At 48.3% G+C, this 13,137-nt stretch overlaps 1 protein-coding gene across 1 annotated transcript; it reads right to left on the bottom strand.

The window, feature by feature from the left end:
• Positions 1–840: 840 nt before the first annotated feature.
• Positions 841–12,288, bottom strand: ECRG4 (ECRG4 augurin precursor). Its single transcript, XM_040454135.1, has 4 exons — positions 11,888–12,288; positions 7,294–7,341; positions 5,137–5,294; positions 841–1,215 (listed from the first exon to the last, which is right to left on the bottom strand). The coding sequence occupies exons 1-4, from the start codon at positions 11,964–11,966 to the stop codon at positions 1,066–1,068; spliced, it is 435 nt and encodes a 144-aa protein (XP_040310069.1). The 5' UTR covers positions 11,967–12,288; the 3' UTR covers positions 841–1,065.
• Positions 12,289–13,137: the final 849 nt, after the last annotated feature.

The following is a 13,137-nucleotide window of genomic DNA, read 5'->3' as shown; positions in this document are numbered from 1 at the left end:
AGAGGTCATCACACAGGCTGTGACCAGAGTCCCTCCATCAGTAATGTCTCCGGACAGCACCCCCTCACCTCACCATCCTGCCCCCATCTCCCTCCTTCTTCCCTCTCCTCACCTCCACAGCACTTTTCTCTTTTATTCACACTCTGGTTGTTTATTTACTTATTTTTAATGAGAGAGAGAGGGAGCACAAGCAGGGGAGGGGCAGAGAGAGAGAGAGAGGGGGAGACACAGAATCTGAAGCAGGCTCCAGGCTCTGAGCTGTCAGTGCAGAGCCCTGCAGGGGCCTTGAACCAACTAACCAAGAGATCATGACCTGAGCCTGACTCGGAGGCTTAACGGACTGAGCCACCCAAGCACCCCTCATTCACTCTGGTTGCTTAAATATGAAGTGAAGTATATTCTTAAATAGTTCTTGAATTCATTGGCTAAGCTTTAATTCTTTTAAGAGAAATGAGGCCATGACTTCACCCAAACTTCAGCCTTTTTTCTATTACCCTCCATTTCCTGCGTGATCATATTAAACAGGCCCAGCTCTAGCTCAGGGCCTGGGGGCCCAGAAAAGTCTCACACACATGTGGAATGATTAGTCCAAGCCGTGTTCTGTAGCCTTAAATAATTTTCGACCAAATTTTCTTGTTGGTTCCGTATCTTGGGTTTAGCGTGGGCAGAAATGTTAACAAACGGAAGACCGCCCTGCTCAGTGGCCTGGTCTGCCCCGGTGGTGGTGAGGATTCCTGGCAGGGTGATGGTAACAGAGAGCTGTCTCTCAGATGAGGCTTCAATTTAGGGAAAATCCAGGGACTAGAAATCCACCCGAATGAATTCGGAGACTTCCATTTGTAACAAAATGCTTTTATTTCTATTTTTTAATGAAATGCGTTGTTAGGTACTTGCATGAAATATCAAAAAGCATTAATATTGTTTGTTTTAATTCACCCTTCCTGGTCGCAGAAAGGGGGTAGAAAAGATCTGCTGGAATAAAGCCCAGCAGAAGCCACGTGGTGCGAGGCAGTGAAGGGGGTGGGGTGGGGGGCACTTTCGGCGCCAGTTCGCATGCACGGGGTGTTAGTAGTCATGGTAGTTGCCGATGGGTCCGTGCCTGGAGTCGTAGGGGCTCATCGCAGAGTCCTCGTCATAGTGACGCTGGTAAGAATCATAGTAGTCGTCCCCATTCCGACCTCTGTTTAGCCAGTAGGTGACGTCATCTTCAAATTTCTGGAGAAAAAAAGCACAACAGAGAACGGATTGAAGGACACCCACTCCCCCTAGACCACATCTTCCCTCTGCCTTTTCTCCTTAGTGGCTTTTCTTCAATGATCAACAGCTCCAAATGACAATCACCCTTCATTATCGTACTCTGTACTCAGAGGTGAGTACAGCCAGCTAAAGAGTACCGATCCAAGCCCTTGAAAACCTCCGTCCTGTGAGTTCTAAATGTACCCAACACTTAAACATTTTTCTCTTTTCTAGTAGATAAAATGGACGTCTCCCAAAGACAGCAATAACTTGGCCTGACCCGCGGGCACTGTGCACATCTGATTGTACTCATCTTACAGACACTGCCTCCTCTCCCTGTCCTGTCCTGTGCCTGGCCCACTCGAGTGCACAGAGTAGACGCTTGGTAAATTAAATCAACCACCACCGGGGCATGTGATAGCCGTGCGCAGTAGCAACGGTGACCGTTTTATACCCGTGGTGTAGGTTAGAGCTTGCACGGCTGTCCTTCTTCGTTCCACGAACACTTCTTAACTGGGCGCAGCCTGTCAGCCCTATGCGCGGCACCGGAGGGCCACCCAAAGCAAGTTAGGACAGATTCCCTGCCTTCACGAAGCCTACAGTTACTGAGATACACATGAAAATAGGCAGCTGCAATTAGCAGGAAGAAGGGGAAGAAGTACTGAAGTGATTGAGAAGCGTAGAACAACTTTCAGGTTTATAACTGGGGTAGCTGGTCTTTGACACCGTTGCCTCTCTTAGAGGAAAGAGAGACTCTTTGTTGCTCACGAAGGTACAAGGTGAATGTAGATGCAAGCTCACGGATGTGGATGGTGACGACTCGGAGAGATATTTGGTGTGAGATTGAAAAGGCAGGGACAAGGGAAGGCTGACCTAGGGAGGTTGCAGGCTATCCACAAGTTTGGGTCCGATTTTTCTCAAAGTGTGGCCGGTGCATCCCACCTCTAGGGATGCTATAAAGTGCAAGTTCTCAGGCACCCTTTTGCACCTCATGGATGGAATTTTCCGGTGGCTGGGTTGCAAGCATCTATTCCATAAGACTGCCAGTGAACATGCGTATCTGAGCGCTCCTGAGGCTGGAAGGCCCGGCCTCGGCCACGATGGTGTTCTCTGTGGCCACCCACTGGGGTGAGCGGTGGGTCAGCCTGTGCCACGCTGATGGGCACCACTCCGCCCCTCTGTTTGCTGAGCCCCGGGGGCTCTGGCATGAGAATGAGAACATTTGCTTTCCCTACAATACTACAGCTTTTCCCATAGTGTAATAATCTTGTTCCCCAGTTTTTCCCATTTTATAATCTTGTTTAAGGTTTTGGCTTAAAAGATGTTTTCAAGAAAGTAAAAAAAAAAAATATTTTATGAATACAGGAATAACGCACACTCATATTTACAAATGGGTATGTGGGAGTGGGGCAGAGAAAAAGGGGGATTACAACTCCGTTGCCAAAGACAAGCATAGCTGACATTTTGACGTTATTGCCTTCCAGTCTTTTCTGTGGCTGGTTATAATCTTATGGATCCTCACCCTTATTCTGGTTCTGTCATCAGTCATTATTTTAGCCACTTCTCCATGTTAAACTCTTTTTAAAAAATTTTTTTTTCATATTTATTATTTTTGAGAGAGAGAGACAGAGGACGAGCAGGGGAGGGGCAGAGAGAGAGGGAGACACAGAATCCGAAGCAGGCTCCAGGCTCCGAGCTGTCAGCACAGAGCCCGACGTGGGGCTTGAACTCACGAACTGTGAGATCATGACCTGAGCCGGAGTCAGACGCTCAACCAACTGAGCCACCAAGGCGCCCCTCTCCACGTTAAACGCTTAGTAGACTTTTTCATGGACTGCAGCAAAGAAATGCAAGTTACTACAACTGGCATGCCATTTTCATGTTCAAATAAGTACTTTTTTTTTTTTTTTTAATTTTCAGTGAGAATTCCAGGTGTTCCTGAGGATGCGGGTAGACTGGTGCTCTCCCACGTGACTCACGGGAATGTGCACTTTGACAGTGCTTACAGACCCTTACCTAATTCTGCCTTCAGCCCCAGTAACTCCACTGGAAAATGGAATACCAAGGAAGGAACAAACCAAACACAAGGACGCAAGTAACAGTACCTGTCTTTTGGGTTGTTGCCACTGTAAGTAAGTTCATTCATATTAAGTGCTTAGACCCCTGCCTGGCACAGAGTCTGGATGTATGTGTTCAGCCTTTTGCACATGGAGAACATATATATATATATATACATATATATATATATATACATATATATATATATATATATACATACATGAATGGAAAAGACATTGTAATACAATTACATGACTGCCTTTTAAGAAAACTTTAAAAATAAGGCTTCTAAAGAGTTTCATTATTTCTCATCAATTTGTGGTGCTTTGTATACAGACACCCTCTGTGCACAGTACGAATCTTGGGTCCATTTGGAAAAGCCCTTCCAGCTCCCCCGGCTTGGAGGTGTCACCCTTCATCTTTCTGGGCACGCTTTCCGGCTGGGGGGGCAGGGCGAGTGTTCTCGATGTCGCCGCAGAGCCTCCAGTCCAGCGCTCCTGCTGGCCACTCTGCACACTTGCTTCTGTGGAATCCGTGACCTTAACTCCCTTGCCACCTCACCTGTACCTGTTTCCTGCCGGGAGTCTCTGATTGTCAACATTCTTTTCCTTGGATTTCGTGAATACATCCACTCACCTACCTACGTCCTGGACGCAGGAATGGAGGCATCTTTTCCTGCAAATGCATTGCCAAATTTCCCTGAAAGCACATGCAAAGACCACCTCTCTTTAACAGCCACTTTTCAGGGGCCCCTGGGTGGTTAAGTGTCTGAGTCTTGATTTAGGCTCAGGTCGTGATCTCACGGTCATGGGATCGAGCCCCCAGCTGGGCTGAGCATGGAACCTGCTAGGGATTCTTTCTCTCTCTCCTTCTCTGTGCCCCTCCCCTCCTCATGCTTTCTTCCTCAAAATAAATAGACATCTTTTTAAAACTCACTTTTGGGGTGCCTGAGTGGTTCAGTCGGTTAAGTGTCCACCTTTGGCTCAGGTCATGATCTCATAGTTTGTGAGTTTGAGCCCCCTGTCTGGCTCTGCACTGACAGCTCAGAGCCCGGGGCCTCTTTCAGATTGTTTCCTTCTCTCTCTGCTCCTCCCCCCCTTGTGCTCTTTCTCTCTCTCAAATATAAATAAACATTAAAAAATAAAAAATACAATACAAAGTTACTTTTCATCTCTTTCCATTATCCTCATGGGTCTTTGCATCAATCTTGTTGTCTCTGACATTTTTTGGAGGTAAAGCTGCAAATGTTTTGGGGAGGTTATAAATTATCTTAAAAACACCCAGGCACTCAGAAACACTTGAGTGCCTCAGTCGGTTAAGCATCCGATTACGGTTTGGATCACGATCTCATGGCTTATGGGTTTGAGCCCTGTGCTGACAGCTCAGAGCCTGGAGCCTGCTTCAGATTCTGTGTCTTCCTCTCTCTCTGCCCCTTCCCTGCTTGTGCTGGGTCTCTCAAAAGTAAATAAATGTTAAAAAAAAAAATAATAAAAAAAAAAAAACACCCCCTGGGCAAAACTGTACAGATAAGTGAAATCAGATTCTGGATGAATTTAGGTCCCAGCCATTTTGGGCAGTGGCTTCTCTGGAACCCCGCTTCCCAACCATGTTGGGAGAGACTCCCTTTTGGGCGTAGTGTGATGGAAAATTCTAGCTGATGTCCCTACATCTCAATGGTAATGTTATCCAATGCCTGGGTAGCACTTGACAGATAATGAGATCTCCTACTTTTTGGAGTGAACTATGAAGACTACTTTTCTGTGCCATTTGCCCAAGCCAAGCATCTGTCCCCATGGTGCTGCTCTGCAGGGAGCCAGTCCTCCAGGGGCCGGGAATACCCACCGCTTCATCGAAACCCATATAGAGGAACTGCTGGTACCACTGCTGAACCTCTGGCCGAGTCCGGTCCCACAGCTGCCGTTTCTGGCGCTTCAGGCTGTTTAAGAATTCTTTGGCCTTGTTCTCGTCCACCGCCACTTTCGTCTTAGGTGAAGCAGCTGCTGAAATATCAATACCCCACCCCCCCAAAGTACAAAGATTGATTTCTCTTCTTAGCGTGGGTGAATCGCTAACGAACATCCCACACCCCAAGCCCACCCCGCATTGGATGGTATTGACTTTCAACTGCATTCTTACATCACATGTGATGAAATACAGCTGCCCGTCATCTGTCTCCACACCCCTTGGTAGTAAGCTCTCCATTTGGGTGCAGGTCACATAAAGGCACACAGGGGAAAGAAGAAATGCAGCCCATTCCCTGCAGCCACTCACCGGGCCTAGACCCCAGGCCACTTGCAGGGGCTGGTGGCCCACCCCTTAGGCATTTAGGAAACAAGTAGATGTCTAGGGCCATAAAGGTGTATGTTCCTTGCACGTGCAAACAAGAGAGCGCTGTGTCTGAGTAGGTGACCAGGAAGGAAAAAGAACTAGAACAATGAGCTCGGAGTGGCCCAGCCTGGCACCATGGCATGCTCTCACCCCGGAGAGCTGGAGCACACAGGGCCACCTGGGGTCACCATCTGCGGGCCTCACAGATCATCGACGGTTCAACCGAGTCTCGAAAGGTACTGGCCCTTGCTTTAGCATGTGGCTTCTCCCAACATCTTCCCATTGTGGTCTCAATGGTTCAGAAGGCTCCCCTTCTGCAGGACGTGCTCAGGGAACACAGTTCTGCCACTGGGTCTTCCCCTGCTGTCTGTCCCCTCATCTACAAAACTGGGCTGACGGTCCCATCTTGGTGGTGTTACGAAGGCTGCACAGGATAATGGGAGCGAAGTGTTCTATGTGTTCTTTGGTCACATGGATAAGTATCAGTGGATTTGTTTCCTCACTTCCTGCTCATCCCCGTTTCCTTCAGGGCCTGTTGCACCCTTTTGTACACAGCAGGTGCTCAATATGTGTTTCTAGGTTTGACTTGAATAAAAGCTGCGGATGTACATCAGGACTCGTGATTATCTTAGTGGTCTGCTTGCTCCCACCTCTGACAGGGTGGCCCTTCAAGAGCTTCTGTCACCCCAGGTGTCCTGGAGGAGCGGGCTGCCCAGCACAGAGATAGGGGACGGGCCAGGGCCTCACGAGCAGCTAGAAATGCTGGGGAAGATGCTGGGAGCCCCTTCAGAAGCCCCCTGCCCCTGAAGGGAACCCCCAGGGCTCAGCATCCAGGGGATCTCTGGGGGGCTGACTGGGAAGCATATGAATAGCACCAGGGAGCCCCACATTGTCAGGGAGCAGGCTTCAGCCTGCCAGACTCTCCCGTTAACTGGGGCAGAGTTGGGGCGGGGAAGGAATATAAGGGATTAAAGGTTCGCATCAGAAATGTCACACTTCTAAATTTCTAAGAGATGTACAAATTCTTCATCTTACAGGCAAAGATGACAGTTCCAAGGGAAGATGGCCTTCGTAAGACCACATGATTGGTCCAACTGATCTACCTGATTATGGTGGGCCTGGAACTCCTATTGTATGACTCCCAACCTGTTGTGGTTCGACAACATTTTGGGGCCATCTATCACATTCCTTGGAGGAGTATTTTTCACAACAGGTGTTAGTGACAAACAGTTTTTCTGTTCAACCCTGCCCCCGGGAGCTGATTGCATATAGAATACTACAACAGTACCATTCTGTGTCTATTCCACCAATGGAGGTTTTATGTGCTCTAAAGGATATGCTCTAAATTTAGATACGTGCTCTACAGGGTATCATGGTTCTAAAATAAATAGCATTCAATTAACACAGTAGCACTGTTTCTTTTATCTTTGAGTCCACACCGACAGCTTTCAGAAAAATAATTTTCAAACATTTACTGGCAATAATATTTATTCAATGAAATACCACACACACACACACACACACACACACAAAGACCTTCAGATCTGCCAACCTTTTAAGGAGTAAACACTTCTGATTTTCCAAATACAAGACCCCAGTGAGCACACTCAACATTGCCTTTCACTGCGCCCCATTAAGAAGGCAGCCATTATCCATGGGGGGTATACTTACCTTCCTGCTTTTGAAGCATCAGCTTGAGTTTATTCCCACTTACGCCACCTAATGGAATGAAAACAGAAATCATGTCAGCGTTGCACTGTACCCTTTACATTCTCAAGTGCAAAAATCTGAGTTGGAATAAAGCACCGCGTGCCCCTATCTTGTCTTGGCAACTTGGAGGTATCACAGTATTTGATGTTTGCTGCCTTCCTTGTCATGAAGGAAAAACAATTCAGGCTACTCACGGCTCAAACTGGTGACAATGACCATGGCTGACCCAGGGCATAAGGATTTGAGATATTCCCTAGGAGAAGTGACATCGTTCTTTCAAGCTCCTTGCGTCTTATTATGAGGGCCGGTTGTCTGTCATATGTACCTTTCTGCAGACTTTCCCTTTTCATGGTATGGTAAATGGAATAATGCCTCCCACCCTCCAATTCATATCCACCCAGAACTACTGAATGTTTACTTATTTGGAAATAGGGCATTTTGCAGATGTAATCAAGGATCTCAGTTAACTGTGAAAGAGGTGATATCATGTCAGATGGATGGAACCTAAAGTCCAATGGCTGGAATCTTTGGAGGAGGGGGAGGGGGTACAAAGAAGGCAGCCGTGTGAGGACAAAGGCGGGCAAGCACCATGAAGTTTCACTGTCATAAGCCGAGGAAGGCACTTCAGCTCTTTAAACATCCAGTCCAGGGGCACCTGCGTGGCTCAGTCAGTTAAGTGTCTGACATTGGCTCAGGTCATGACCTCACGGTTCGTGGGTTCGAGCCCCGAGCCAGGCTCTGTACTGACAGCTCAGAGCCCGGAGCCAGCTTCAGATTCTGTATCTCCCTCTGAGCCTCATCTGCTCACACTCTATGTCTCTCTCTCTCTCTCAAAGATAAACATTAAACAAAAAAATTTTTTTAATCCAGCCTAGTTTTGTAAGGTTGCCCGGACCCTCTTCCAATTAGGCATTATCTGTACCATTTTCTGACATGTTTATTCAGTTCTAAAAGTATTTCTAACCAGCCTAAACATTTTAACAGAAAATCACATGACTGGTCTGGTAGGACACCCTCCTCTGCTTGGTGAGCAGGTGTGAGGACCCATAGACATCTCTGATCTTTAAGTGCTACATGTAGGTACGAGGCTTGTGCCTGGAAGGGATATCCAAAGCCCCTGGAAGAAACACCCAGCCTCAGAAGTAGTGAACAGAACATAGCATGTTCAGGTGTAAGGAGCTGATCTGGCCCCAGGATGAAGGTGGTGATGTCCACCTTTCTAGGCAGGCCCTTAACTGCCCCATCCATGGACAGGCCCCTGTTTGCATCTGCGAAGGTACAGTTTTCTGGGAATAGGAGTGATGTCTTTTACCAGACTCTCCAAAGTGTCTGGGACCCAAATAAGACTAGAACCCCTGCTTAAAGTATTTACTATGTAATCGGGGGGAAGAAAACACATCCGTGACCAACTGGCTGCCCACAGCTGAGCTTTTCCTGCAGACGCGTTTTATGAGTGCACGCAGTGTTTGCAAACTTTGAATTGGAACATCTCTGGGCCCAAGTCACTCAGCCCACCCCATGGCCATAAAGAGCCATTTCACCTGCCAGCTAGCCCTCTGTAGGCATCTGAATTTAAGCGCTACCCAAGTGCCCTTAGAATAGGTATGCCAGCCAGGGAGCGTGGTTGGCAAGAATCTCTAGGAACCAGGGAATTCTTTTTTTTACATCATACATTTATCACCAACAATCCTCTCAACTCCAAAATTGGGCACAGGGATTAAAAATAAAAATTAATTGCACTGCTAGGAGCACCTGCCTGGTTCCATCAGTTAAGCGACTGACTCTTGATTTTGGCTCAGGTCATGATCTCACGTTTCGTGGGTTTGAGCCCCATATCACTCTCTGCGCTAACAGCAGGGAGGCTGCTTGGTATTTTCTCTCTGCCCCTCCCTGTGTGCTCCCTCTATCTCTCTCAAAATAAATAAAGAAATTAAAAAATTCGTTGCACTACTTAATAAAGACTTACTGGTAACTTCCACTAAAAACATACAAACTTTGTGAAAATTTTCCCAAACCTTCAAATGATTTGGCTACAGATGTTTACAATGTGTGCATTTAATAACTTTTTTTTTAACGTTTATTTATCATTTTTGAGAGACACAGCATGAGCCGGGGAGGGGCAGAGAGAGAGGAAGACACAGAATCTGAAGCAGGCTCCGGGCTCTGAGCTATCAGCACAGAGCCCAACACAGGGTTTGAACTCACGGACTGAGAGATCATGACCTGAGCTGAAGTCGGACGCTTAACCAACTGAGCCACCCAGGCACCCCTATAATGTGTACATTTAATATGGTATGTTAACTGATATAGTGGAATATGATTTGAGAAAAGGAGTCAGCAAATGATTTCCAGAAACACCTGTGGGACACAGATTAAGGCATAAAGTTTCCAATACCTAGGCAGCCCCCCAGAGATGGGATAAGTCGCCCCCAAGAGGTTCCCCATCAAGAGTAAATAAGCAGAGATGAGCACTTGACGGTGCTCCTATAGAGGGGATTATTTAATTAGATTGGAATGGGGCTACTTTTAAAGGCTGTACCTTAAGAATCATCCAACCTTAACAGTCAATAAAGAAATCTATGAACACATTTGCCAAAGCACACAGGTCTGTTTCTTGGCACCATTATTAGCATTCATTAATATCTTAACATTCGTCCATCTCTAACGACAGCGTGGCATACACAGAATTAAGTATAGCCCCTCCATCCGTTTGCCTTCTGTAAAAGCACTTGACAGAAAATGAGTGAAATGTGGCCTGATGTTGAAATAGACATTGGATATTGGCATCTGCCCTGCTGCTGCGATTTCTAGCAGCAAATGTGTGTCACTACTGTTCCAGAAATGAGAGCCTCACCAGACCTCAGCTCTACAACAGAAAGGCATGGAAAAATCCTAAATTATGAATTAATAGTTGCCACTGTGCCAATTACTATACCCTGAACTACAAATATTAATACATATAATTGGACACCACATTAAACTTGTTTGAAGAAAAAAATAAAGAATAACCGAATAGCTGTGAATTTTTTCCAATAGTATGGAATTTTTTTTTTTACTCCTACATCATCAGTCACTGTATCTAGATGGTGATAATAGGCACTCCTGAATTTATTCAGCCTGACATTAGATCTCCCAGCAGATGCAGAATTGCAGGATGTCCCTTTGAAGGTGCTAACTATTAATAAATTGCTCAAGAAGGAGCAATGATCATTTTCTCCATTTAACGTTTTCGGGTGTCATAAGGAGCCACCTTGGGGACTTGACGTATGTGAGGATTTTCATTTTATGGCATGAAAACTTTCACATTCCAGCTCAATGATGATAATATTTTAACTGACACTTTTCACTACGTTCTTGGTATGAATGAAATAAAATACAGGTCTGAAGAGGGAAGGTCTATAGCAGGTGCTCACTTGCTTTATTCAGTTGTGCTTCTGAAAATGGAAGGCACAGAGGAGGCGGGGCGGATCAGTCATGTAATGAGAAATTATTGATGAGCCTCCCCTGTGGTTGTAACTTAGAAGCAGTTCTCCTGACTTGAACAGGTCCCCTGCTGTTCTGGCGACCAGGGGCTCTGTCTGACCTCAGGGCTCCTGCAGCAGGCTTCCTCCCCGCCCCGTCCCCACCCCCCCACCCCCACAACCAGGAGTTTGGTTTTCTACACCTATTCTGAAAAAGCAAAGCACAGAAGCTGAGCCATCAAAGGTGTCTTCCATTGTCATTGCCAGGGCCCGGCCACTCTGTGGTGGGAAGAGCACCCATCTCAGGGTCTTGGGCCAGCACTTCATGCCTTCCAGCCCCAGTACCCTGAGCAGATCTGGGATCACAATATGCCTCGCAGACACGTGAGTGTCAAAAGGGCTCACGCATGCGCCAGGTCCCTAGTGACACATAAAGGATCCTCAAGTGGAAGGTAGTATTGTCAGGACAAAACCCTAAGGTGGGGTCTGTGGATTCCCAAGGTTCAGATGCCTGCACATCCACCAAACTGCTTCATCTTGGGGGGTATGTATGAACATGCTCCTTTTATAGGCAAGGAACCTGGAATTTTCAACTGATTCCCTGAGGGCTCCCTGAAGCACAGAAGGTTAAGCATTTCTCCTTTAAGAGCATTTTCCCTGTCTGGGTTGTGAGGCCTGCCTGCAGTTTTGCAGACCTGGAACTTCACTGGGTTGCCAAGCGTGCCCCCCTCCCTCCCCCGCCCTCCTTAGGGAATTGCCTGGAAAGGCATCTCCATAATGATGCATTCTGGCTCCCCTCAGTCCTAGAAGGCCCCACTGCCTAAAGCTCCCAGTACCCCTCTGCCCCTTAAGTTAGGGTCAAATCACTTCTTGCCCCTCCATGGGACCTTGGCCCTCACTCTTTCCCAAGGTGACCACCCTTGTCCGAAACCTGCCCTTGGCCCTGGTACTCTATCCGCCTGCCGAAGCGCGCCACTCCCACTTCTGCCAGAGCAAAACCCTATTACCCGTTGGCACTTGCTGGGACTCACGGTCCCTCGGTCCTCACCCCATCACCCATCTCCCTCCCTGGCGCCCTGGCGCTGCCGACATACCTGGGCCCAGGCACAGCAGCAGGAGTAGCGCCAGCGCGGTCATGGCCAGGACAGTGAGCCGCGCGGAGGAGGCGGCCATGGCTGCAGCGGGAGGGCAAGAGAGAGACGCGCACCGGAGAGCCGTCGCACGAGAGGACTGGGCGCACAAGGACAGGGGCGCAGGCTGGCGGGCGCTCCCTACATTCCAGCCGGGGCGGGACCTGTCGGGCGGGCGCCGTGCCAACGGGCCAGGGGCCAAGCGGCCGCTCGGAGAGCCACCGAGCCCCCCTCCCCGGCCACCGCTCCACAGAGGCGCCTCCCAGGCCAGTGGGAGACGCGATGCTGGGGCCACCGAGAACCGCCCGGGCCAGGGGAAAAGATGGGGGAGACGGCTGGCTCTTCCCCTTTTCACTCCGCGCGAACACTTCCCTTCCTCCCCTTCTCTCTCCCTCCAGGGCGCAGGGCCCGGCTCCTGCCTGGGCTTATAAAGTGGCCTTTGGAATTTCCTTAATTCCCCGACGCTGCGCTTAAAGATGCCTTTGGCGGTGCTATGTTTTGTGATATTTTGAAAGATTCCACAGTCTGGGTTCAGAACTGCAGTTCAGGAAAACTTTGCCCCCCAAACTACTCTGATAGAAAAGCCTTTCAGAAACCGGGAACCTGGTGAACGTGGTAGGTGTTCTCAGGACAAATGGGTCCCTTTATGGGTCCTGTAATCTGCGCGCTTGAAAGACTTAAAGGGAGGCCCGGAAGCGACCCCCACAAGTGCCACCCCAGTACCAGGCCTGTGCAAACACAGAGGACACATACTAGGCAATACTGAGTGGGGAAGGAAAACAAAAACAAAGTTGTCGCAACTGATTTCGAGCAGGTCACCTACATTCACAAAATGGCCATGATGTGAAATTACCTTCAGGGGCCCTTCCCACCTAAGATCTGCTCTGAACTCCTCCGTGGACTACCTCTCTACCTGCTTCCTCACTTTTTATACCTTTCCCTGGTCAGTGCCTACTATCTCGCCATAGAATTCGCTCTCCATGTAACGCAGTTGGATTTCCGCAGCAGGCAGTGAGAAAGAAGTACGTTAATTTTGAGCTAGAGAAGGCAGATAGTGGCCGGCGGAGGAAAGAAAAAGCATGAAGTGTGTCAGAGAATCACAAAACCTTGTGCTGTCCCGGCTTCCCAAGGTGCCAGAGCGAGCCTGAAAGGCGGGCAGGGAAATGCTCACAGCCCTTAGGGGAAAAGGAGGATGAAAAAAGCAACAACAAAGG

This window comes from Herpailurus yagouaroundi, unplaced genomic scaffold, assembly GCF_014898765.1.
Source record: "Herpailurus yagouaroundi ecotype Mexico unplaced genomic scaffold, PumYag 210, whole genome shotgun sequence".
Lineage (NCBI taxonomy): Eukaryota > Metazoa > Chordata > Mammalia > Carnivora > Felidae > Herpailurus > Herpailurus yagouaroundi.
This window is presented reverse-complemented; position numbering and strand designations above follow the sequence as displayed.

Excerpts from the sequence above, each read along its gene's own strand:
- ECRG4 (XM_040454135.1), bottom strand. The coding sequence starts at position 11,966 with ATGGCCGCCTCCTCCGCGCGGCTCACTGTCCTGGCCATGACCGCGCTG. Across the intron at positions 5,295-7,293 it reads GATGCTTCAAAAGCAGGAAG|CAGCTGCTTCACCTAAGACG; the intron begins GTAAGTATACCC and ends TTGATATTTCAG. Across the intron at positions 1,216-5,136 it reads ATATGGGTTTCGATGAAGCG|AAATTTGAAGATGACGTCAC; the intron begins GTGGGTATTCCC and ends TTTTTTCTCCAG.